At 51.1% G+C, this 23,734-nt stretch overlaps 8 protein-coding genes across 8 annotated transcripts; 5 read left to right on the top strand and 3 right to left on the bottom strand.

The window, feature by feature from the left end:
• Positions 1 to 535: 535 nt before the first annotated feature.
• On the top strand, positions 536 to 1,913 carry HOO65_090263 (superoxide dismutase; the record flags this gene model as incomplete). Its single annotated transcript, XM_071004535.1, has 7 exons — positions 536 to 548; positions 605 to 759; positions 989 to 995; positions 1,203 to 1,382; positions 1,487 to 1,638; positions 1,726 to 1,822; positions 1,891 to 1,913. 7 exons carry the CDS (start codon positions 536 to 538, stop codon positions 1,911 to 1,913), a joined length of 627 nt encoding a protein of 208 aa, XP_070856149.1.
• A 1,412-nt stretch (positions 1,914 to 3,325) lies between these two features.
• On the top strand, positions 3,326 to 5,980 carry HOO65_090264 (nuclease domain-containing protein 1; the record flags this gene model as incomplete). The annotated part of the gene is made up of 1 exon (XM_071001668.1): positions 3,326 to 5,980. One exon carries the CDS (start codon positions 3,326 to 3,328, stop codon positions 5,978 to 5,980), a length of 2,655 nt encoding a protein of 884 aa, XP_070856150.1.
• Positions 5,981 to 6,961: 981 nt separating this feature from the next.
• On the top strand, positions 6,962 to 8,685 carry HOO65_090265 (uncharacterized protein; the record flags this gene model as incomplete). The annotated part of the gene is made up of 4 exons (XM_071004500.1): positions 6,962 to 7,000; positions 7,453 to 7,524; positions 7,653 to 7,982; positions 8,065 to 8,685. 4 exons carry the CDS (start codon positions 6,962 to 6,964, stop codon positions 8,683 to 8,685), a joined length of 1,062 nt encoding a protein of 353 aa, XP_070856151.1.
• Positions 8,686 to 9,066: 381 nt separating this feature from the next.
• On the bottom strand, positions 9,067 to 10,497 carry HOO65_090266 (diadenosine tetraphosphatase; the record flags this gene model as incomplete). The annotated part of the gene is made up of 1 exon (XM_071001669.1): positions 9,067 to 10,497. The coding sequence occupies one exon, from the start codon at positions 10,495 to 10,497 to the stop codon at positions 9,067 to 9,069; it is 1,431 nt and encodes a 476-aa protein (XP_070856152.1).
• A 1,203-nt stretch (positions 10,498 to 11,700) lies between these two features.
• On the top strand, positions 11,701 to 13,919 carry HOO65_090267 (putative glutamine--tRNA ligase; the record flags this gene model as incomplete). The annotated part of the gene is made up of 4 exons (XM_071004468.1): positions 11,701 to 12,150; positions 12,242 to 12,249; positions 12,321 to 12,394; positions 12,466 to 13,919. The coding sequence occupies 4 exons, from the start codon at positions 11,701 to 11,703 to the stop codon at positions 13,917 to 13,919; spliced, it is 1,986 nt and encodes a 661-aa protein (XP_070856153.1).
• A 336-nt stretch (positions 13,920 to 14,255) lies between these two features.
• Positions 14,256 to 14,618, bottom strand: HOO65_090268 (cytochrome c oxidase assembly protein; the record flags this gene model as incomplete). Its single annotated transcript, XM_071001670.1, has 1 exon — positions 14,256 to 14,618. One exon carries the CDS (start codon positions 14,616 to 14,618, stop codon positions 14,256 to 14,258), a length of 363 nt encoding a protein of 120 aa, XP_070856154.1.
• Positions 14,619 to 15,407: 789 nt separating this feature from the next.
• On the top strand, positions 15,408 to 17,187 carry HOO65_090269 (putative lipase C16A3.12c; the record flags this gene model as incomplete). The annotated part of the gene is made up of 3 exons (XM_071004495.1): positions 15,408 to 15,439; positions 15,510 to 15,589; positions 15,719 to 17,187. The coding sequence occupies 3 exons, from the start codon at positions 15,408 to 15,410 to the stop codon at positions 17,185 to 17,187; spliced, it is 1,581 nt and encodes a 526-aa protein (XP_070856155.1).
• A 231-nt stretch (positions 17,188 to 17,418) lies between these two features.
• HOO65_090270 (DUF814 domain-containing protein) lies at positions 17,419 to 23,690 on the bottom strand (the record flags this gene model as incomplete). Its single annotated transcript, XM_071004410.1, has 5 exons — positions 17,419 to 20,367; positions 20,431 to 20,745; positions 21,753 to 22,119; positions 22,203 to 22,404; positions 22,499 to 23,690. 5 exons carry the CDS (start codon positions 23,688 to 23,690, stop codon positions 17,419 to 17,421), a joined length of 5,025 nt encoding a protein of 1,674 aa, XP_070856156.1.
• Between the last annotated feature and the right edge of the window lie 44 nt (positions 23,691 to 23,734).

The following is a 23,734-nucleotide window of genomic DNA, read 5'->3' on the forward strand; positions in this document are numbered from 1 at the left end:
CATTGGCTGCCTATTAAGCTGACTCCTAGCCCCGCTGTCGGTCGGATAAACAAAGAAGGAAAGCTGGAGGAACAGAGACTGGAATGGCGCTACAAGCAAGGTACGCATTACTAAGTGCATCGGTACATCGGTACATCGGTGCGTCGTCACTTCGGAACTCCACCTCTGCGTGTCTCCACCTGCGTTTTTTACTGCGTTTTAGCTGTCAGAGTCGCCTAGCAAGTGCTTTTTTAGCTGTGTGCGTGGCCCTAGCAGCCTATCTACTGAGTGACAAGCTGTACTATTACTTGCTACAGAAGCCAGGGCACTTCTACAGCACCTATTTGAGGTCTAGAAGCAGCTTCTTCATTTGTTTAGCTGTAGGGTGTAATGCTTGTATCTTGCGTATCTTGACTTTGCTATTTAGAGGGGAGCTGCCCCCTCCAGAAAATCCCTAACCTCCGTTTCCCTCTCCCCCTCTTCTTCTTCTTCATCTTTCAGACTCACATTCGAAAAATCTTCTCATAACCGAAACTCGCGTTTAAAAATCTTCAAAATGGTTAAGGCTGGTTAGTTTTCCTTTCTTTTCTCATTCTCCCTGCACCTCTCTCAATGGCCTCTACAGCTTGCTCTATTCTCGCTCTAAATCTACCCCTCCATACCGTTGCCCCCCAGAGCAAGGCCACTCAGGCTTTCTCCTCCCCCATCCCCAGGTCAGGCCATCCCCAACCCAAGCTTTGTGTCGTTTTCTCCTGCCGAAGGAGCCGCCAGCTTGGTGAGGTGAGCAAGTTTTCTTTCCTAGAGGCTTCCTCTAAACTGCGGGCTTGCTTATGGTGGCTTACTGGGCGAGCTGTCCCTTTCTGGGCTGGATGAGCAAGTTATTTACTGTGACTGTAACGCTCAAGCCAGGAGCAATACGTGAATGGGTGTAGGAGCGAGCATCGATGCATCCACGCACATGTGTGGGTGTGGGCATGGGCGTGTATGCTGCGTGTGTAACTGGGAACAGACCGAGAGTGAGCAAGCAAGCTACCTAGCTACCGTCCATCTACCTGTCTAGCGGGTTATTTAGCCGCCACTACCGTTCCATCGCCAGGCACAAGATCCTAGATGCCGTTGCAGACAGGCGACAAGATTCCTGCTGATCTGTTGTCGCTGCTAATACTGCCAATACCCCTCACTGATTCAAACGCTAACCCATAATCTCTTCTCTCTCCCCTTAGTCTGCGTTGTCCGTGGTGACTCCACCGTCACCGGCTCCATTGTTTTCGAGCAGGCTTCCGAGAACGAACCCACTACCATCACTTACGAGATCTCGGGCCAGGATGCCAATGCCAAGCGTGGCATGCACATCCACACCTTCGGCGACAACACTAACGGCTGCACTTCTGCCGGCCCTCACTGTATGTTTCGACTTAACACCGACACACATATAATAAATTTGAGGACGCCGATAATGGCTGGCGGGTAAATAACTAACACACTAACACTCGCTTTCTTTCTGTAGTCAATCCCCACGGCAAGACCCATGGTGCCCCTACCGATGAAGCCAGACACGTTGGTGATCTTGGCAATATCGAGACTGATGCCAACGGTGTCGCCAAGGGCACCATCAAGGACTCTCAGGTTAAGCTGATTGGCCCCCACAGTGTTCTAGGCGTAAGTTTCTCTTTGCACTGATCTGAACGCTTAACTCTCTTAACTCTAGCACTGGCTCTGCTTGCTAACCAACTGATCAAAATATAGCGCACCATTGTCGTCCATGGCGGCACTGACGACTTGGGCAAGGGCAGCAACGAAGAGTCTCTAAAGACTGGCAACGCTGGTCCCCGCCCTGCTTGCGGTAAGTCGTGTCTCTTGTTTCTTGCTTTCTGCACGCTTGCTAACTCTGCACTTTTTCTATTTCTCTAGGTGTCATTGGAATCTGCGCCTAAATGCAAACCTGCCCCAGCAGGGCTTTTGTCATGAGACGAAAGGCACAAATCAATACCGTAACGAAATCAACCCTGTATTAATAAGTAAACTTACCTGAAATTTTTCTTCCTCCACTTGGGATTGTGTTGCCTTCTAGTAGAACCCATGTTGAATGTTTACATTGTTGTATTAGTGCTGAATTTGTAGGCAATGTATTAAGTGGAAGATTAGGCCGACCTTGTGGTTAAGTCGTCTTTCATGAGGCTAGCTTTGCCATGCCCCGTCGTGTCTTTTCTGCCGTCGCCAATCATCAACCGAGTTATGCTGAGCTTAGCTGTTTCAGTCAATAGCTGTTGTACCTACACCCATCATCCTAGCCAAATATATGAGCTCTTATTAACCCCCAAGACCTTCGGGTTAATGGCGCCCTATTGTTTACACTGCCATGATCAACCCTGGCCTCCTTGTGTGAGTTTTCTTTGCCTCTTTAATGAGGCTTGAGCTTCTCGACCTAGTTGCCAGCTTAGCTATCCCAAACCAGTCAATCCCTTCAGCAGCTTCTTTAGTTTTTTAAAGAGAGTAATAGATCAATTAGACCAATTGCTAGGTGTCCTTAAGCTTCTGAGTCCATTTGGTAAAAATAGGAAGCCTAATTCTGTAGCTATACAATAAGTTGTACCTGATTTGAATGGACTTGTGGGGAGGGGGCTTGTGTAAAACGCAGCCGAAAAAATACCAAGAGAAAAACCCACTTGCTGTCCTTTTCGACGTCACAATAATCGTGCCGAAAAAAGAAAGACCAGCTCTACTATTTTAGCACTTGCTTCGTTCATTTTTAGCTCTTTCTTAGATTATTTCTTCTCTTTTCATCTCTGTGTTTGCAGTAACTGCTTCTTTCTGGTTTGCCTTTATAAATACCAGAGTCCTCCTCTTGCAACTTACATTTCTTCTCATCTACATCTTTCCCTCCTTGTCTTGCTCTCTCTATCCGTTATCTTCTTTATTGGCTGTCTTTCTTCTGTATATCAATCTGTTTTTTTCTTTGTTTTTATCTGATTCTCTAGTCACCTTTGCTTATTCGACTTGGCATTCTTTTCTCAATCTTTTTTTTCTTTATCCATATGTAAGTGGCCTATATTGTAGCTGCCTCATAGTTCCAATCTGCATCTATAGCTACACCAGCGGTAGCTTGCCATTTATATCTAGCCATTGGCGTTGTATTCTATTCCGAGACAGCTGGTATCAATCTGCATCAAAAGTCCACATAAGACATAATTGCCAAGCTATAGCCTCGATGGCTTCGAATCAGCAGCACAATACCCCGTCAATTGCCAAACATGTTCAACTAACAACTCTTCCAACCTCTCCATAGACAGACCACTTTATACATCCCCTACTACTTTTCCCATAACCTCTTCCTTCGAAACACACAATGGCGTTGAGTCCCTTTTTTGCCAAGGTCAAGGGTATCATCTCGGGCGATACCCTGCTGCTTTGCCACCCCCAGCGCCCCCAAGACGAACGCACCTTTTCTCTCGCCTATGTCACTAGTCCTCATATGCGTCGCGAGGGTGACGAACCATTCGCCTTCCAGTCCAGAGAGTTTCTGCGCGAGAAGCTCATCGGCCAAATGGTCCACTGCACACCATTGTACACCGTCCCAACACTTAAGAGAGAGTTCGGCACTGTACAGTACGGTGGCAAGGATGGCCCTATGCTTCCTGATGAAGCTCTGAAGTGGGGTTGGCTCAAGGTTCGCGACGAGGCGGGCCGCAAAGATGACGACGAGGAGACTCTGACTCATTTGGATAAGCTCCGCAGTCTCCAGGACCAGGCTCGTTTGGACGACCTTGGTCTGTGGGCTGGCTCAGGAGGCTACCTGACTACCCAGCATGACCTCGGCGGCCCTTCGTTCTTGGACGAATACAAGGGAAAGCTCATGGATGGCATTGTTGAGCGTGTGCTATCTGGCGACCGTGTGCTGCTGAGATTGCTTGCTTCCGAGTCCAAGCACTTCAATGTCATGACCCTAGTTGCTGGTATCCGCACACCTACTACAGAACGCACTCTTTCTGATGGAAGCGTGCAGCCTGCAGAGCCCTTTAGCAACGAGGCCAAGAAGTTTGTTGAGGAGCGCCTACACCAGCGTGCCGTGAAGGTCTTTATTGCTGGCATGAGCAACCAGGGCCAGCTGATTGCAAGCCTCCTGCACCCCCGTGGTGACATTTCAGTCTTCCTGCTAGAGGCTGGCCTTGCTCGTTGCAATGACTTTCATTCGACTATGCTTGGGGAGAAGATGGCTGCGTTGCGTGCAGCTGAGAAGAAGGCCCAGTCTCAAAAGCTAAACCTACACACCAACCATGTGTCTAGAAACAACGAAGGCAGCACTTCAGACATGATTGTCTCTAGAATTGTTTCCGCTGACACTATCTTTGTTCGCACCAAGGCTGGCACTGAAGAAAAGCGCATCAGCCTTAGCAGCATTCGCGCTCCTCGCGTTAACGAGCCGTCCGAGGCCCCGTTCAGGGATATGGCCAAGGAGTACCTCCGCAAGAAGCTCATTGGAAAGCATGTGCGCATGGTTGTCAATGGCCACAAGCCTGCCAGTGACGGCTTCGAGGCTCGCGATATTGCGACCATCACTGAGAAGGGCAAGAATATCAACTTGGCTCTTGTTGAGGATGGCTGGGCCTCAGTCATCAGACATCGCGCTGATGATAGCGATCGTGCCCCTAACTACGATGAGCTGCTTGCTATGCAGGAAAAGGCCAAGAGTGAAAGCAAAGGAATGTGGAGTGACAAGGCCCCCAAAGGTGTACAGTACACCGACATGTCGGAATCTGTTCAAAAGGCCAAGATTCAGTTGTCTACACTGCAGCGCCAGCGCAAGATTTCTGCCATTGTCGACTTTTGCAAGGCTGGTTCGCGCTTCACTGTGCTGATTCCTCGTGAGAATGCCAAGATCACACTAGTTCTTGGTGGTATCCGCGCTCCGCGTGCTCCCCGCAACAACGGCGAGGGTGGCGAGCCTTTTGGCCAAGAAGCCTTGGATCTAGCCAACCGCCGTTGCAACCAGCGCGACTGCGAAATTGACGTCCACGACATTGACAAGGTCGGCGGCTTCATCGGTGACCTATACATTAACCGCGAAAGCTTTGCCAAGATTCTGGTCGAGGAGGGTCTAGCTTCAGTCCATGCGTACAGTGCCGAGAAGTCTGGCAATGCCACCGAGTTGTTTGCTGCCGAATCCCGGGCCAAGGAGGGTCGCAAGGGCATGTGGCACAGCTGGGACCCTTCGCAGGACCAGGACGACAGCTACGAGGAGCCATCCAGGTCTTCCGGCGCCACTGGCGCTGCGGCCGATGTGGTTCCCGACAAGAAGCCCTCGGACTACCGTGAGGTGTTTGTTACACATATTGATGAGAATGGCAGACTCAAGCTGCAGCAGGTCGGCTCTGGCAGCGCGGCTCTGGAAACTATGATGAGCACGTTCCAAACCTTCCATAATGACCCGCGCAACAACAGCTCACTAACCGAGGTCAAGGTTGGCGACTTTGTAGCCGCAAAGTTTGTCGACAACCGGTGGTACAGAGGTCGTGTGCGGTCTAACGATCGCACGGCCAAGGTTGCCGATGTAGTGTACATTGACTACGGCAACTCGCAGAAGATACCCTGGACTAAACTGCGGCCGCTGACCGAGCAGTTCTCCAAGGAAAAGCTTCGGCCGCAGGCAGTTGATGCGCTACTAGCCTTTGTGCAGCTGCCGACGGCAACCCACTACCTGTCGGAGACCATTGATGCCCTTCTTGATGAAACGGACGGAAAGAAGCTGGTGGCTCTGTTCGACCACGTCGATGTCAAGGAGGGCATGAACTACGTGTCTTTGTACATGCCAGGTGCTGGACCATTTGAGTCGCTGAATCGCGACTTGGTCGGCGAGGGCCTGGCTATGGTTGCGCGCAAGCCCAAGCCGTGGGAGCGCAACCCAGCATACAATGCATACCTAAAGGCACTCAAAGAGACGGAATCTCAGGCAAAGAGCGACCGTCGTGGCATGTGGGAGTACGGCGATATTACCGAAGATTAGACGGCAAGAGAAACGGCAACAGCGTGGAGCTAGGGGATGTATTTGAAGTATCAATTTCTATGTACCACGGACTATGGATGATTGTAGGAATAGAAAACGGGTGTTGCAAGCAAAGGTTATCCAACAGGGCTGTTTACCCAGGCACGTGACATTGTGTATACGATGACAATGTATAGGGTTAGGGTTGTTGCCGGTGGTGGAGCGGAAAAGGGAATTTCATCGGGATCGTAGGCTTCTCTCCCTAGCTATGCGCTGTCCTGCTATTCCTGCGGCTCTACAGTTCCGCTGACAAGGGCAAGGCAAGGGACAAGGAATGAGCGAGAAGAGAGAAGGAGTGGAGTGCTGAGCAGGAGAAGTAGAAGGCTTAAAGGAGAGAGGCTTTCAAGTAGACGAGAAGGAGGAAGGAAGACAATAGAGAACAAATAGAAGAGAACAGAAGCTAGAGGAAGAGATAAAACATCTATCAAGGCGTCTGGATGGAACGATGTTGGCGATGGTGTAGCGGGTGCTGTTATTTCTGGGGAGCTGGAACGGAAAGGGTTTAGGGGCGGGTGCAACAATGGGAGGGAAACGTTGCAGACCAGCAGGCACTTGGATAACTAACTGTCACAGGCTGTTACAGACTGTCCCAAATCGCTCCAGGCCGCAGATGAGGGGCTCTATAGGGGATACAGGGCGTTTTAGTGGATATGTAATTGCGTTTTACAGTGCTCTCTGGGAGTCAACAAGCCCAGACCCTGTAAGCCCTTCTCCTCAAGCTACTTCGACCCCGCCATGAAGGGCCCCTCCTTCTAGGGGGAAGCTTCGGCTCTTGTTGAGCTTTCTGTTTATTTGAAATACAATTCCCGCTAGTTTTTCTGGGTTCTTTTCCTCTCCCTCTTTTCCTCTCTCTCATCTTTTTTCTCTTACAACTTCTACACATCACCACCAATTTTTGGATACTCCCAACCCCACCGTTCAAACTGCCTTCCATCTTTCATAATGGCTTCTTCTCTTGATCAGCTTAAGGCCTCTGGCACCGTGAGTTTTGTCGCCCTTTCCTCAGACTGCCCCATTGTCTGGCTTGCCGGTGGCTTGTCCAGTGCCGTTCCACTCTAGCTCTGTTGTCTTGTCTCTCAAGCTCGTCTTGAGCTGTGCTGCACCACCCACCCGCCTGGCCAACCCCACCAAAAAGCTTCCCCGCGTCTCCGATCGCGCTCTTACTAGCTCCCGCAACATCAATCAACCCTTACCTTTGTCTTTTCCCAACAGTAAAAGGGGAGGAATAGAGCGCAAGGCTGTGGATTCAAAGCATTAGAAGTCAGGGCATGCAAGGCTAGACACCTGTGAAGCAACAGCAACAGCAACAGCAACAGCAATGTAGCTGTCATGTTCTTCCTGCTTCTCAATTAGGAAGGATGACTCGCAGCCTTGTAGCTCCTTCCTCCAGCATGCAACAACCCCGGATAAACGCATTGCTACTTCTCAAAAAGCTCTCCAAGAATCTCGACCATGCTAACAACTTCTCTTCTTCAACGCTGTCCAGGTCGTTGTTTCCGACTCCGGTAAGCCCATGGCTCTATTAATCTCTCACAACAATGCTTTTATGTACCGTACCTATTGACTAACTTTTTCGTGCTGTATAGGTGACTTTGCCTGTGAGTAATCCCACGGCTATTGCTATTCACTGTAGCTCCCTAGATCGATAGGCATATATACTAACACCCCCCGTTCCTCAGCTATTGCCAAGTACAAGCCCCAGGATGCCACCACTAACCCCTCTCTGATTCTCGCTGCTTCCAAGAAGCCCGAGTACGGTGCTCTAATTGACGCTGCTGTTGCTGCTGCCAAGGCTGCTGGCGGTGATGAGGAGACCCAGATCGAGGCTGCTCTGGACAACATCCTGGTTGAGTTCGGCTCCAAGATCCTGGAGGTTGTTCCCGGCAAGGTGTCCACCGAGGTTGATGCCCACCTGTCCTTCGACGTCAAGGCTTCGGTTGCCAAGGCTTTGACTATCATTTCTGTGAGTTCTAGCTCTGTGTCTGCTCCCAAAATGCCCAAGACATACTTTCTTACTAACGCTTTCTATCTTCCTCCTCTCCTAGCTGTATGAGAAGCGCGGTATCTCCAAGGACCGCGTTCTTATCAAGCTGGCCTCCACCTGGGAGGGCATCAAGGCTGCTGAGATCCTCCAGCGCGACCACGGCGTCAACTGCAACCTGACTCTCATGTTCTCGCTAGTTCAGGCCATTGGCGCTGCTGAGGCTGGTGCTTTCTTGATCTCGCCCTTCGTTGGCCGCATCCTCGACTGGTACAAGGCCGCGACCAAGAAGGAGTACTCCAAGGAGGAGGACCCCGGTGTCGCCTCGGTGAAGACCATCTTTGACTACTACAAGAAGTTTGGCTACAAGACTATTGTCATGGGTGCCTCGTTCCGCAACACCGGCGAGATCACTGAGCTGGCTGGCTGCGACTACTTGACCATTGCCCCCTCGCTGCTTGAGGAGCTGCTCAACTCGACCACCCCTGTGCCTCAGAAGCTTGACGCTTCGTCGGCTGCTGCCCTCGACATTGAGAAGAAGTCGTACATCAACAACGAGGCTGCCTTCCGCTTCGACTTCAACGAGGAGCAGATGGCTGTCGAGAAGCTGCGTGAGGGCATCAGCAAGTTTGCCGCTGACGGCCTTGTGCTCAAGAGCTTGATCAAAGCCAAGCTGTCTGCCTAAGCCTGGGGCTCGAGCCAGTTGGATTTAGTAAAGTCGACAGCTTAAGTTAACCTCAAGGGACGTGTTTGGTTCCGTTGTCTTTTTTTCTCACTTTGTTTTGTACGTTACGACGAGACATGCGGTTGCTATGAAAATATACAATTTTTAATGATTACCAAGAAAGTCTAAAGTGTTGGTTGGTCGGTTATGTACATAGAAAAAAAGGTCAGGAAGATGGAGAAGAAAAGGGAAAAGGAAAATAAGAAGGGCGCCCAGTAAGCAAGAAACAATAGTCTCTCCGTAGGGTAGCCCTAGTATGCACAGAGCACTGCGATAAAAACAATACCCAACCTAGTGCTCTTATACATTTTTGGGCGATGTCGTTTTCGTCTTCTCCTTTGCTCACCACCACCCGCAGCTGACCGTCTTCACCTCACGCTTCATGCCGTGTGGTGTCATGGAAACTGCCAGCAAGGCCAGCCTTCCGCCATCAACACAACCCATGTCCAAGCTGACAGTCCAGCGACCATCTTCGAGGCCATTGCCAGTGCCATGGCCGTAGACAACCATATAGCGCTCATCGGTGCCAGCAACACCCGAGCTACTACTTATGCTGCCAGACGCAGCGGCGGCCATGGCCTTGTCAGTGCGGGCGTTCCACACGGCAGCCCACGGGTCGGTAGTGTCTGAGTCGGGGTGGTCGGCAAAATCAGTGGGTACGACCATATCACGGTCCGTTGGCCGAGAGATCTTGGCGAACTCAGCGCGTACCATCTTCTCTAGCGTGCGGCGGCCAAAGACATGAGGCAGGTCCTGTGCGGCAAGATCAGCGATGCGCTTGTTGACGATGCGCACAGCATCATCTAGCCGTGCAATCTCGCGCGGGTACTGGATGCCACGCAACGTCATGACCACGTTAGCATCTTGCTCGGCTAGTGGAACGCCTGGAACTAGTCCGCCGTGCACTAGCGCTAATGATGGTGCGTTGCCGGGCATGGGCACACGTAGAATGGCAGGGGCAGCAGCAAGTTGGGCTAGCTGGTCAGCAGAAAGCGAGGCTGCGAGAGCGCGATGGGCATGATCGCCATGCAAAAAATGGTCCTGCCTGCGGATGTTGTGGTCGTCGGCTGGATCGGGTCCAACTTTACTGCCAGGAGCGTGTAGGGCACTGGTGTTTGAGACTGCATAGCCAAGCTCGTTGGCCACGGCATCATAGTACGAAGCACTAGAGAGGACAACACGGTCTTCGACATCGGCGCGTAGGAGAGTAGCTTTGTGAGCTATGGCAAAATCGAGAACCTCACGACTAGCAGCCCCACTGCCGATGGCATTGCCGAGGAAGACAAGATGGTCGGTTTCCGGCTGGTAGTTTGCTTTGGCAAGCAGCTGACTAAGAGGCTTCTTCATGCCATGCACATCGCCGATAATAAGCAAACGGCGCTTATTGTCCACAGTGGGAATCATAACGTGGTCAATCTCGCGCAGCAAGGTTGCCTTGCCAGCGCCGAAAAAGGACGGACGAACGGCCGAGTTATACAGCATGGGGGTGCTGCCGGTGGTAATAGCTCCAAGGTTAACCTCAGGGTCATCGTCGGGCCTGTGTTTGCCCTCGTTCGGGTCCCAGTCAGGGTGGAAAGCTTGCTGGTCATCGGGCGGGGAAGCGAAGGTGGAGAGACTGCCAATGTCATCAGGGGAGAAGATGTCGGAAGTAACTTGGCCGTTGAAAAGATCCCTTGTCGTATATAGCATGGTACAGAGTGTAAACACGGTGCAGATGGCGAGAGACCGCCGGAACTTGCGGGTAACGGCAGGAAGACATGGTGGGAGAGGCATGACGAAGGTGTTTATGCGAGGAATAAGAAATGAACTAAGATATAAAGTAAGAGGACAAAGATACTTCAGAGAGTTGGCCGGTGACGTTATGGACACAATGGCGAGCGCCCTATCGACGAGGGAGGTTAAGCCAGGAATGAAGAGGATAAGAGAAGGAGCAGCAAGAGTAAGATCTACTACGGCCGCGATGGGGATAAGATAAGAAGCTAGATGGAATTAAGAGGAGGAAAGAAAAAATCCCAGTGGAATGAGAAGAAGGTAAGAAGCGCAAAACGAGAAAATAGAAGAATAGAAAAATACGGAACATAAAAAGCGAGGAGATCAAAGGGAGGAGAAGGGGTGCAGCTCAGAGCAAAAATACAGCGATAAACTCGATAAATTCACCAGGGCCCTATTGCCCTGCCCGTACGACACGGCGCCAAAATACGGCTTACGGCTTTAGTGTGGCAGTTGCACATGGACGTTGGTCTCTTTCCACCGCCGTTCTCAAAGCTTTTTTTCTTTCTGATTTGATTGGGCAGAGAGGGAGCTTGGGGCTGGTGTTTTTGTTTTTGTTGTTGCCTGAAATAGAAGAAGCGATAGACCGCGTATGCCACGAGGTTGAACGGCTTGTTCTCTTTTCGCTTCAACTTAGCTCTTATCATTCTCAACCATCAACCCTCAAGGCTCTAGATAACACTTCCCCACTCTACTCCTGCCGCATGCTTCTTTTCCCACTATTTCCGGTAGGGCATACGTAGATTACGCACGCATAGCTTCCGTTTAGGCGGCGAACAAAGCCCCACCCTTGTCCTTGTTTCAGTCCACCCCACCGGTGTTGCAACCCTAATAGATAGGGTTGTGTGTTGTTAGGGTTATGTCTAAACCCTCTTATCACTCTATCAACCCGAGTGACTCACGTCTACGCTTTGCTGAAGATAGCGATGGCGTCTCTGCAGACCTTAGCTTCTCCTTGCTCGGTTTTCCGTAGATGTTGCTCTGACCTCTGACCTTCCCAGCAGCCACTTGAATTCTCTTTTTTTCTGTCTAGTAAGACCCACTTCTTCATCAACGAACAAGCTTCATTTGGGTTGTGCAACTTGAAGTAGCTGGCCCCGCTCTCCACCTTGCACATTTTGTTATCTAGGCCTTTGACCTCTAGACTAGCGAGGACACAGAGACTGACAGCATCTTTTCCTTCAAGTTCTTCCTCAAGCATACGCAATGTCCGAGTCTCCCGCCCCCCCTCCGGCTACGGCCGCTGAGGCTACCTCAACGGCTTCTCCTGTTGCCGAAGTTACTGCCTCCGTGGCCAAGCTCGTGCTTGATGAGGAAACCGGCGAAATGGTCTCCAAAAACGAGCTTAAAAAGCGCATGCAAAAGCGCTCCAAAAAGGCTGCTGCTGCCCAGCACAAAGCCAAGGCTGCCGCTGAGAAAAAGCCCGAGGGAGCCAAGGCTAACAAGCCCGCCAAGAAGGAGGCGACCGAGGCCGAGTCCCCGCTGGACCCCGACGCCATGTTCAAGCAGGGCTTCCTGGCCGACGTCTTTAACATCCGTCCTATGAAACCCGTTATCACGCGTTTCCCTCCAGAGCCCAACGGCTATCTACATCTAGGCCATGCCAAGGCCATTGCCATCAACTTTGGCTTTGCACGCTACCACGGCGGCAAGACTGTGAGTGGCCCGAAATTTGAGATATGAAATAGAGCTGCAATCAACTGCGGAAGGCTAAGGCTGCTACTAACACTTGCTGATGATATAACAGATTCTTCGGTATGCTTATAGTCAGTCATGTCCCTTTTTCGGCTCTCCCTAGCTAACAAACACCAATTACCCCCCTACAGCTTCGACGACACCAACCCTGATGCCGAGGAGGAAAAATACTTTACCGCTATCAAAGAAATGATCGCGTGGCTCGGTAAGCTATGAATTTTATTTCCGTCTTTTTGTGCTTCTTATTCCCTTCTAACCTTGCACGTAATTGTCTAGGCTTCCAGCCCGCTGCCATCACACATTCCAGCGACAACTTCCAGAAATTGTACGATCTTGCTGAAAAGCTCATTGACCTCGGCAAGGCCTATGTCTGCCACTGCGATGCGGCTGCCATCAAAATCCAGCGTGGCGGTGAAAACGGCTCTATTCCCCGTACCCGCTGTGAACACGCCGAGACCGACAAGGCTGTTAATCTTGCGAAGTTCCGTGATATGCGTGACGGCAAATATGCGCCTCAGACGGCTGTGCTGCGCATGAAGCAAGACATCGTTAACAACAACCCTCAAATGTGGGACTTGGCTGCTTACCGCATTCCAAAGAACCAAACCCACCATGTGCGCACCGGCGACAAGTGGAAAATCTACCCCACCTATGACTTTACCCACGGCTTATGTGACAGCTTTGAGAACATCACCCACTCGCTGTGCACTACTGAGTTTGTGCTCTCGCGCGAGAGCTACGAGTGGTTAAACACCAGCCTCGGTGTCTACGAGCCCATGCAGCGCGAGTATGGCCGCCTCAATGTTGCCGGCACTGTCATGAGCAAGCGTGCCCTACGCACATTGGTTGAGCAGGGCTATGTCCGGGGCTGGGATGATCCCCGTCTTTATACGCTTATTGCCATCCGTCGCCGTGGCATCCCGCCTGGCGCTATTCTGTCCTTCATCAACGAGCTAGGCGTAACCACAGCCAAGAGCGTCATCCAGATTGCCCGCTTTGAGCAGGCTGTGCGCAAATATCTTGAGACTACTGTGCCCCGCCTGATGCTCGTACTCGACCCCGTGCCACTGGTCATTGAGGATATTGGCGATCTTGAGAATACAGAGCTTGAGCTGCCCTTCTCGCCCAAGGACCCCAAGATGGGTTCGCACAAGGTAACGCTCAGTAAGACATTGTACATCGACCGCAGCGACTTCCGCGAGGAGGACAGCAAGGGCTACTTCCGCCTAGCTCCAAACAAGAGCGTTGGTCTTCTGCAACTGCCGTTCCCCGTCAAGGCTGTGTCCTACTCCAAGGATGAGGCTACTGGAAAGGTCACCGAGATTCGGGCTGTATTTGACCGGGACGGCAAGAAGCCCAAGACATATATCCAGTGGGTTGGTGCGGGCGCTCGCCCGGCCGAAGTGCGCATCTACAAACAGCTGTTTAAGAGCGACGACCCCATGACTCTCAAGGAAGGATATCTCAGTGACATCAACCCCGACAGCGAGACGATCTGGCCGGCAGCTCTCGTCGAGTCGGGCATTGCTGATATTAAGCAGCGTGCCCCCTGGCCAGCTACCGAAGGCGAGCAAAAGAAGGCTAGCGCCGAGGGTGTGGCCGCGCCCGCCCCCGAAACAGTCCGCTTCCAGGGCATGCGTGTGGCGTATTTTGCTATGGATCCAGACTCGACAGAAGAAAAGCTGGTGCTGAACCAGATCGTTTCGCTGAAGGAAGATTCTGGAAAATAAGGTGTAGGAGATAGGAGTCTTGATCTGGGAGTATTGAGAGAGGGGAGGACATATGGAAGATTATGGGGGAGGCTGGATGCGTCGGTTTTTTTCTTCTTTTTTTATTTTTGGCCTCTTTGAAGCATAGACATGGGTGGATGAATAGAAGTCGCGCGTGAACATGGAGTTTGTGTGAAGTTGGAAAGACAAAAGATGCAGTATTTTCTTACGTTCAAGTGTATGTGTCGCATGTTGTCGTTGGTGCTCACGGGGTAGTTGTACAAAAGGGCATGGCTGCCAGCCATCCCATGTATCATTCCATTTCATTCGCCTCCTTTCCCCCTCTATCCCTCAGCCTCATTTCTTTGATAGCCGCTGCTCCTCCTCCGCCGCCTTTTTGGCTCTCATGGCCTCCATCTCCTTCATATATCGCTCAGACTCGACGTCGCGCCAGTCCCTCTCTTCGGGTTCATTGCCGTCCGTGACGCGAGCACCCGTTGCAAATGCCGGGGCACCTGCATAGAGCTGGTAGTTCACGCCCTGGTCGGCATCTTGCATGTGTTTGTAGCTGACCGGCATGTTGCCACGGAACCGCTTGCGCATGTCCACAAGTCCTCGCCGGCACTCGCCAAAGCCACGCTTCAGCTGCAGACACGCGGGAGGCAGCGTATCTACGTGTGGCTTGCGCAGACAGTCGGCAGCTGAATTGCGCTGCACCATAACGCAGTCAGATTGTTGCAGGCACTGGGCCAGGGCATCACCTGTGGAGGAGAAGGGGGTTAACGGGCTATACTAGCTGCAGGGAGGCAGACTTAGAGCTTGGGTCTCAGGGCTGACATACGCAATTCTCTACATGAGTTGGGCATTGTGTTGTGGAGTTGATGAGATTAAATACATACAAAACGCAGTAGGTGTCGCAAGAGAACTCAAACTCACCAAGTCCCCTTCGTTTGCAAATCGGCTGCCATTCGGTTAATCTACGGGTACACTATAGTGTCTCTTATCTTATCAGGCAATGCAACGCTCCACTATTTTATCCTCTGACGTCATGGAGAGGTTCAGGAGTAATCGTTGCTTGTGCTGCTGTTCTTATGCTACACCTTGTTTTAGAATGTAAGCTTGCGCAAGCTGTACTGCCCACCCTGTTTTCTTTAGGGCAACAAATGGCAAAGTCAAGTAAGTTGCAGGCCTGTTTATTTTCAGACCGTTGCTAGGACAGGACGGCAAGATATTTTGAATTTAGCAACTGCATTTTTTGACCTGTCTCTTTTTTTCCTTCCATCTTTCAACATCTTTTTTTTTTTTCTATCGTTTTTCTTTCGTTTTTCTTTTGTCTTTCGTTCCTTTATTATCGCCAATTCTATTCCCTTATTGCCTTCTTTTTCCTTCCTTTTATATTGTTTATTTTTTGCCTCATTTTATTTAATTTATCTTTCCCCCCCTTTTTTTCTTTATTCTTTCTTTTGTTCGTCCGTTCACTCGTCCTTCTTTCCTCTTCCCCATCACAGAATGCCAATGCCCTTCGTGGGCCGGCTTAACCCGTGAGATACGCCATAACCCTTATTTTGAAATCAGTAGTCCCCAGTTTCACTAACAGTCCTCCCTCTACAGGGCCGAGTATCTCGCTCTGATGCTCTCCTTTGCACTAGTCGGCTTTGAAGCTCTGATTCGCGTCATGACGCTAGCTCTGCGTAAGCCTTTGCCTTCTGTTGGCTTTATTTATTTGAGCGCCAAACAGCCCCCTGCCTTGCCTGTCTGTTTTGGCATGTGATTCAGCCCTTCCCTGTACTAACTAGTTGCCCCTACACCTTACTTTACAGCTACTTCGCTACTGTCCTTTTTCTACAGCGCTTCGCGGCGCCTCTTCCTTTGCTACGCGTCAAGGCCGCCTTTGGCGCCTGCAGCCGAGTCTGATTGCACCTTGTCCGCCGATGGTGATGATGTTATCTCGGATTTCCCGAGACATGACTCGTCCTATTGTGGCGCTTCGCCGTTGGCGCCTTCGGCCGTTCGCGATGCTTCTGACTTCGTCGATCTCTGCCAATTGCACGGCTATGCGGCCGAGGAACACGTCGTGCAGACCAAGGACGGCTACCTGCTTGGCTTACACCGACTGGCGTGGAAAAAGGGCGAAGAAGGCCAGCGCGTCAATGACGGCATTGACAGCATTCACAAGCGCGTTGTCTACCTGCACCACGGCCTGCTGATGAATAGCGAAGTGTGGGTTTGCCAGACTGAGGCACGACGCTCACTCCCCTTCCAGCTGGTCGAGCGCGGCTTTGATGTATGGCTGGGAAATAATCGAGGCAACAAGTACTCCAAGAAAGCTGTCAACCGGTCACCAACAGACGCTGCCTTCTGGAACTTTAGTATTGATGAGTTTGCCTTCCATGATATCCCTGATAGCATTGCGTACGTGCTCTCTACTACGAATCAGTCTAGTCTTTCGTATATTGGGTTTTCCCAGGGCACAGCCCAAGCCTTTGCTGCCTTGTCCATCCACCCACAGCTTAACAACCAAGTCAATGTCTTCATTGCCCTGGCACCTGCAATGTCCCCTGCCGGTCTCTCCAACGGCATTGTCGATGCCCTCGTCAAGGCTTCACCACAGGTACTCTTCCTGCTCTTTGGGCGTGGCTCAATTCTTGGGTCTGCCACTCTATGGCAGTCCATTCTATACCCACCTATCTTTGTGCGCATGGTCGATCGAGGTATGCGATTCTTGTTCAACTGGGAGACACGTAACATCTCTGAGTCACAGAAGCTCGCCGCCTACCCGCATCTTTATTCATACACCAGCACCAAGAGCGTTGTCCACTGGTTCCAAATCATCCGCAACAAAACCTTCCAGATGTATGACGACGATGTCGCTGCTATGCACATGCCACTTGCCGGTCTTCAAGGCTCTGCTTCCAAGTATACGCGTGTCGCACGCTATCCAACTCGCAACATCAAAACACCTATTGCTCTGGTCTATGGCGGCAGCGACTCGCTTGTTGACATTCGCGTCATGCTACGCGAGCTTCCTGACAGCACTGTTGCTACCGAGGTGCCACACTACGAGCATTTAGACTTCCTGTGGGCTACCGATGTCGACCAGAAAGTTTTCACGCACGTGTTTGATGCGTTAGACAAATTCACCCGTCCAGTGCTCGATCAAAGTGTGTTTGGGCCGCATAGACACGCGCAGCAAATGGACTTGTCATTAGCGAATGAGCTGCGAAGTCAAAACAAGATAGTGACAGCGGTTAATGGAAGTAAGCAGTTAGTGAACGGTTCTCGGGTATAGATAGACATCTTAATCATTTGGGCGGCTTGTTAAACAGCCGAAACTTCGATGGTCCTACGGCGAAAGTGGCTTTGTGTGTCGGTTTTGGTTCAATACCTCACGTGTAACCAAATCAACAATTATATTTCTGTGCAACTGGTCTAGGCTTAAGTCATTTGGTCATTTAGTTGTGTAACTTCAACACTCTTCTCTTTTTGTCTACCTATATATAAAGCTTAATAAACAAAGGCTCTACTTACGCTTGCCTTTACCGCCTCCACCTCCGTTACCTTTTCCTCCCTTACCCTGCCCTTTTCCTCCTGCTCCTCCTCCCCCGCCACCACCACCACCACCGACAGAGCCTCCAGAAATCATGACACGCACTTTACTCACCGGAATGACATTGACCACCTCTTCCGGCTTAAGCCCACGCAGCAACTCCACCTCGCGAGGCCACATCCGCTCAGTGTCCTGGGCCCTGTCATCGATAGCACCTTTAGACGCAGCTGCAACCTTCCAGCGCTCAAGAATTTCTCGCACGGCTTTGCCTTTCTTGATCGCACCAGGCTGTAGCTTGACTTTGTACTTGATGCGCGTCATAGAGGTCCACGGGGCGGAAACGGGGATGGCCTCAAGTACATCATCGCCCGGAACAGGCGTAGCAACAAGACATTCGAGAGCAGAGACGAAGTCGGGTTCTTCCTCGTCGTCGTCGTCGGGGCTATTTCCGTCAGCCTCAATTTGCTTACGGCGACGTATTTCATGTGCAGCAGCCTCGCGCTGATGTTTTTCATGCTGGGCTCGACGGCGGGCTTTGGCAGCTTCGGCCTCAGCCTCACGCTGGGCCTTGGCTTTGGCCTCGGCCTCGGCCTTCTGGCGGCCTACAGTGGCACCGAGAAGAAGTTCTGCTGCAGCACGGTCTTCTTCGTCTTGGTATTTGTACTTGGTAGCGATTTTCTTAAGCTTGGCTTTTTGGCCGCGCTTTAACGGTGCTTTTTTATCAGGCCTAGTGCTGGAGGTGGGGACAGACGAGGGTGCAGATGACAATGCATCCTCTTCAGGCCGGTTAGAGTCTTCGCAGGCTTCGGTAACAGCAGACTCTTCTTCTCTTGAGCTTTGAGGGGTATCAATAGAATCAGAGATCGTGATATTCTCAATCTTCTTAGGAAGGGCCTCAGTGGCTCCCTCATCTTCAGTAACACTCTTTTTATTCTTCGATGGAAGCTGAGAAAAAAGCGGATTTGTCTTCTTGTCGCCCAAGCCATCATCTTCATTGTCGCTCTCAGCATCATTGCTCTTATTTTTATCCTCACCATTATCTTGGGCGGTTTCGTCCTCCACTGCGGCCTTTTCCTTCCTAGCAACATGCGTGTAGACGCGGTGCTTGGAATGGTTTGCCTGTGCACTCTCCTTGCTCACTCTAAACATAACTCCAAAGCCCACCAGAAGCTGGGGTGGCGGCAAGAAGTTTTTGGTGCCCTGCACGGCAAACTGGCCCGGAGGCAGGAAATCACCGACAGCTGACTTCTTCGTCACCTGGTCGGCACGTACCCACCAGGCACCTAGGCCCGCTTTGCTATCCCAGGCTTCAGACGAAGCCACGGCCAGCGTACCAGCCTGGCTAAGCGTCGATGGCGGGATAGGAGAATCGGAAGCAGCAGTAGCATCGTTCTTGATGATGGTGCAGCATGCTCCGGCAATATCGGCTGAAACCCAGACATCACCTCTCTTCAAATGGCGCTTGTAGAGCATGTCGGCTTGAGTGGTGTCTTTGCTAGCCAAAACGAGATAACCATCGGAAGAGACAAACCATAGGAACTTCTCAAACCAAAATGGCACCCGGATTTGATGTAGCACGGGCTTCTCCTGGCGGAGATTGCGCTTGAGGTCGGCCTTGATCTTTTGTTCGGCATTTTGAAGGGCAACAGTAGCCTGCTCGACTGTTTTTTGCTTCTTTTCTGCAACAGAGCGCTTTTGATCATAGTACTCGCGGGCATTGCTCCATGGGCTCAGCTTAAGGTTGATTTCTACTTGTAGGCGTTTGTCGGGTGCTTTGGCCTGGTCTCGAGCCTTGGCTCTTCTGTTGGCTGCAGACGAAGCGCCTGAACTGTCGCTTTCACTACCACTCTCGTCCTCTGAGCTGTCGTCAACCGAAGATGCAGTTTCATAGCCGCTTTCGTCCTCGTTGTCTTCTTCATTGGCCTCGCTCAGAAGCAGAACGATGGTGCTCTCGGCCAGTTTCATGGGTAGCTTAATAATCTCAGCCACAGGATTTCTGCGCTTTTGCTCGCGCTCGATTAGCTTCCCGGCATCAACCCAATCCATACCGTCATCTATCAAGCCGTTGACAGCATCAATAGCCTCTTGGACGCGCTCCAGGTTAGCTTCAATAGCAGCTGCCTTCCGAAGATTCAGGGATACAACACTTTCTAGGCCTTCAATACGTTTGAGTTGGTCTTGCCGCGCAGCGTCTAGCTTTCTCTGGGCATTGACCTCGCGTTCGTTTAGTCTTGACTCCAGTTTTTGGCCCTCGATAGACGAGAAGAAAGTGTCAACGGTCTTGTTAAAGCCATCAATCTTGATGATGCTCACAGAATCATTGTGGGTGAATTTATGGGGGAGAAACGGGTGAAAGTCATCATATAGGAGGGCCTCTTTTGTTTCAGACTCTGTTGATGCTGGCACAGCGCTACCGTCAGTACCGATGCTTAAAGCCTGGACAGGTCGTATTTGTTTGCGGGCAATGATGTAACCGGTTGCCATCTTGGGCTGTGTGATGTCATGAGACAAGCTCAAAGCGGCTGCAAGAGCAGTATGGAGATTTCCCAGGGTCTCATCGCTGGACACAATCTCACTCAGAGGGAGAGCAGTGTCAAACTGAGCTTTAGCGAGGGCGTGTTCAACCAGCATGGGCGGAAGTTCGGGCAATGATGAAGCTAGGCCTTTTCTCAAATCATCGCTAGGCTTAGACTTTTTCTTTGCTGTCAGTGTTTTAGGCCCGGTAGAAGCTTTAATAATAGCAGCTTCCAGTGCAGATCGAAGCCGGTCTATGGTTAACGCGGGCGTCCCGGCAAAATTCTGGCGGTTATCGAGGCGGTAGATCAGACCAACTCTCTGGGGCTCTTGGCCTTCGCCCTCAGGTACGTTTCGCTGCAAAGCGAGGATCTTAAGGCTGGCATCGGTGAGGATAATGTTACCGCTCTAAGGGGCAGGATAAGAGTCATTAGATGGACCTTGTGTATGTCTCAAAGGCTTTAAACTTACGGCAAAGAACTCAAGATACACCCGGTATTGCCCATCACTAAACTGGAATTCCAGCACACGGTCAGTGCCGATCTGAGCCACAGAAGTGACTCTCCGCGTCTTGAGAAACTTCCGCAAGCGGGCCACAAAGGCTGACGGCTCCTGTGCTGTAGTACGGGCAAACTCGGTCACATGACAGCGGAAACCAGTCTCAATGAGAAGTTGCTTTTTGTTGTCCGGCTTGGCAAGCTTGATGAGGAAGATCTTGGAGGAAAGATCATAGATATTAGAGATGCGTAGAGAAGTAAGGACTTGGTTGAGTTCATGGGCAATGACCTAGGAACTAGGGTTAGAATTGGAGTCACGTGAATATATGTAGCGCTTTGCTTGCCTTGACGTCCAAAGAAGAGAAGCGCTGCTTCATTTTAGGCGTGAAATAGAGGTGATGAGAAGTAACGGATGGGGAGAGTCAAAGCAAGGCCACGAAAAGACGGAGAGACTAGCAATATTATTGGGCTGTCCTGTTTGCTGTGGTTAGACAAATCGTGAGACAGCAGTGGGAAAACAGGAAGGAAAAAAACGAAGCCAATATTGATCAAGGCAGAGCTTTGGCGGGGTGAGTCTTGAGCTTGTGTGGAGAACAATGAGGGTGTACTCTATACCGGAAGAGGTATGGGGTCTAGACTTTCACTGTTGTGATTTAGTAAAAGCTAGTGGATTTTGTGCATCACGTGATCAGACGTAGGTGTGGCACAAGACCTACTGGAGCGTTGTACGACATCGACGCGTATTTTCTTTCTCTTCAATGACAGTGCCATCAGTGACGACTGAGATCTGACTTGTGTCTGTACCATATCTACTATACTATATTGCTGCTTCTGATGTGGCCCAGCTAACCAATCCACAACAAACAACATAGTTCGCGCACTAGACGAGACGTCGAGTAGCTGGGTTAACTGCCCACGGCGTGGTTAGTTGCTTCTTTAGTGAGTCATGATTTAATATAAACACCAAAAGGAATAGAATAGAGACTAGGTGGCCGGTAGCTGGGGCGTCGGATGAGCGAATATTTATATGAATGTAACATTGTATTGAAATATAAGAATGCATGAGTATAAGCATACGCATGTATGAGTGCAATGCAAATGCGGCTGTTCGTCTGTATGTAATGGCGACTTAAAGATTATCATTATTATTTCGTGCGTAATTTCTCTCACTTCTCTTTCTATATTCTCGTGTGGCCTGCGGCTTTGAGCCAGTCAACTCTAGGTCGGCTTCTGGCCATACACTACATGCATGGTCATGCCTAATTTCAGTGAATCATCCATGTACGACTGGCGCACCTGGACTAAAAACACCTCGACTTGTTGCCTGGACCAGCCAAGCCCGCGCGTCAGTGGTCCAAGCGCCGTGGCCTGTACACTGGCGAGAAACAAACTGCGCCACAAGAGTCCCTCGTCGCCAGCCCAGGGACCTATAGGCACGTGGAACATGCGCTCGGTGACATTGACAAAGCCGGATTCCGAAAGCAAGTTAGCAAGGCGGCCGCCGGCGACCATATTAACGCTAACTCCACGTTCTGAAAGGCCATCGCGAACGAGGCGCCAGTATTGGCCGACGGGGGTGGCATTGACGTCCTTTTCGTTGTTAAGAGAATAAGGGACGTAGTCGAGTTCTTGGAGCTCTATCCACCCATCAGGTTTGAGGTTCCTGCAAAAGAATTAGTAGCTGTATTTTATACATGACAAAATGAAATATGTGCCAACTCCTCCAAAGATTAAACGGGAACATACATGTGCGAGTTGCGTAGAACCCGCGGCCAGTTTCGCACGGCCAGAGCGGCATGGCGCGCATGAATGAGATCAAAAGGCTGTGAATACATCCATGTACCCTCCATGTCGTCGACCATAAAACATACGTTTGGCGGAACCCAGTTTGGCTGAATGGGGCTAAGGTCGATGCCTCTGAGAAGGGCACTGGGATATCTGTCGGCCACTAAAAGAGAGCAAGAAGCGGTTAGCGAAAAAAAAAAAAAAAAAAAAAAGAAAAAAGGCCCTCCGAAAAGAGAATCTGTAGACATATTTCTTACTGTCTATTGCCCACTGGCCGGTTCCCGTGCCTAGGTCTAGTATCCGCTGAGGATTGTCTTCAATGGGCGAGAAGTGCAAGTTGTCCTCAAACAACATCATGACGAGCTCGTGGCGGATTTGCTCGTTTTCCTGCTCATCGGCATCGTTGGGGAAATTGTATGTGCCCTCCATGAACCAGTGATATCTGCGACCATTCTCGAACGGATATTCGTGGGTGCCCTGGCGAATGGAAGTGCTTGCGACAGACACATATTCTTCTTCGAGGTGGTCGTGGGGATCTGTGTGATGGTAAGACTGTGGCTGGAATTCTGTCGCAGATGGATGGGGAGAGGTAAGGCTATTCGAGGGATGGTAGTCTTGGTCGGCAAAAGTAGCTGTGTTTCTTGGATCGGTAGTGCCGGAGTTCGTATTGGAGCTGGCGCTGGCGCCGTTGTATGGCATTTGAGAGGGATGATGTGGATTTTGGCTATTATGATAGTAGTGTTGACTGAGAGAGCTGTTTATAGAAGCTCCAAGCCCTTCATCTGGTAAATCGGGCAATGGGAGATGGGTATTTGGGGGGGCGGCGGATCTTTGTTGTTGTTGAAGCAAGACAAAGGAGGCATCACGGGGGTCAAGAGCATCAACAACAGAGTGCGAAGAAGATGGGGTTCGGTGGCTGAGTTTTTGTAATAATGGATGTTTCATAAGACGACGCGATCGGGAAATCGAGGGCGTTGGCGTCGCGGGCTTGGAAGCTCCTCCACTCAAGACGGCCAAATTATTAGTGTTTGCCGAGGCAGGCGAGGGTGAGACAGTTGTCGAGGAAGATGAGACGGCGGTTAAGCAAGAGTCCGCGGCAGAGGAAGAAGAGGCCATGGTACGAAGTCGCACAGGACTATAGTCCTTAGGAGGAGGCGGCGGTGGAGGCGACGAGCCGTTGGTCGGTGACGAAGAGGACGAGCGAGGAGGGGGGAGCAGGGCAGAGGAGAAAGAAGGAGAAAATGACAGGGAGGACTGGGGCGAGGGGCACTGAGGTTGAAAGAGGTTATGAGAGAAGGATTGTGACGGAGGAGGAGGGGAGGTTGTGGAGACAGACAAGAAGTTCGGATTCGGCGACGGCGACGGAGGAGGCAGATAGGAACTAGCAGAAGGACGGGAACGGCGGTAAGGATCAGAGTCGGGGCCAGGGGAGCTGAGTTGTCCCCTCATGGTTAGAGTGGAGAGGGGAGGCTAAAGGGTCTGCAAGAAGCTCG

Source organism: Ceratocystis lukuohia (assembly GCF_044167205.1).
Source record: "Ceratocystis lukuohia strain C4212 chromosome Unknown Supercontig9_pilon, whole genome shotgun sequence".
NCBI lineage: Eukaryota > Fungi > Ascomycota > Sordariomycetes > Microascales > Ceratocystidaceae > Ceratocystis > Ceratocystis lukuohia.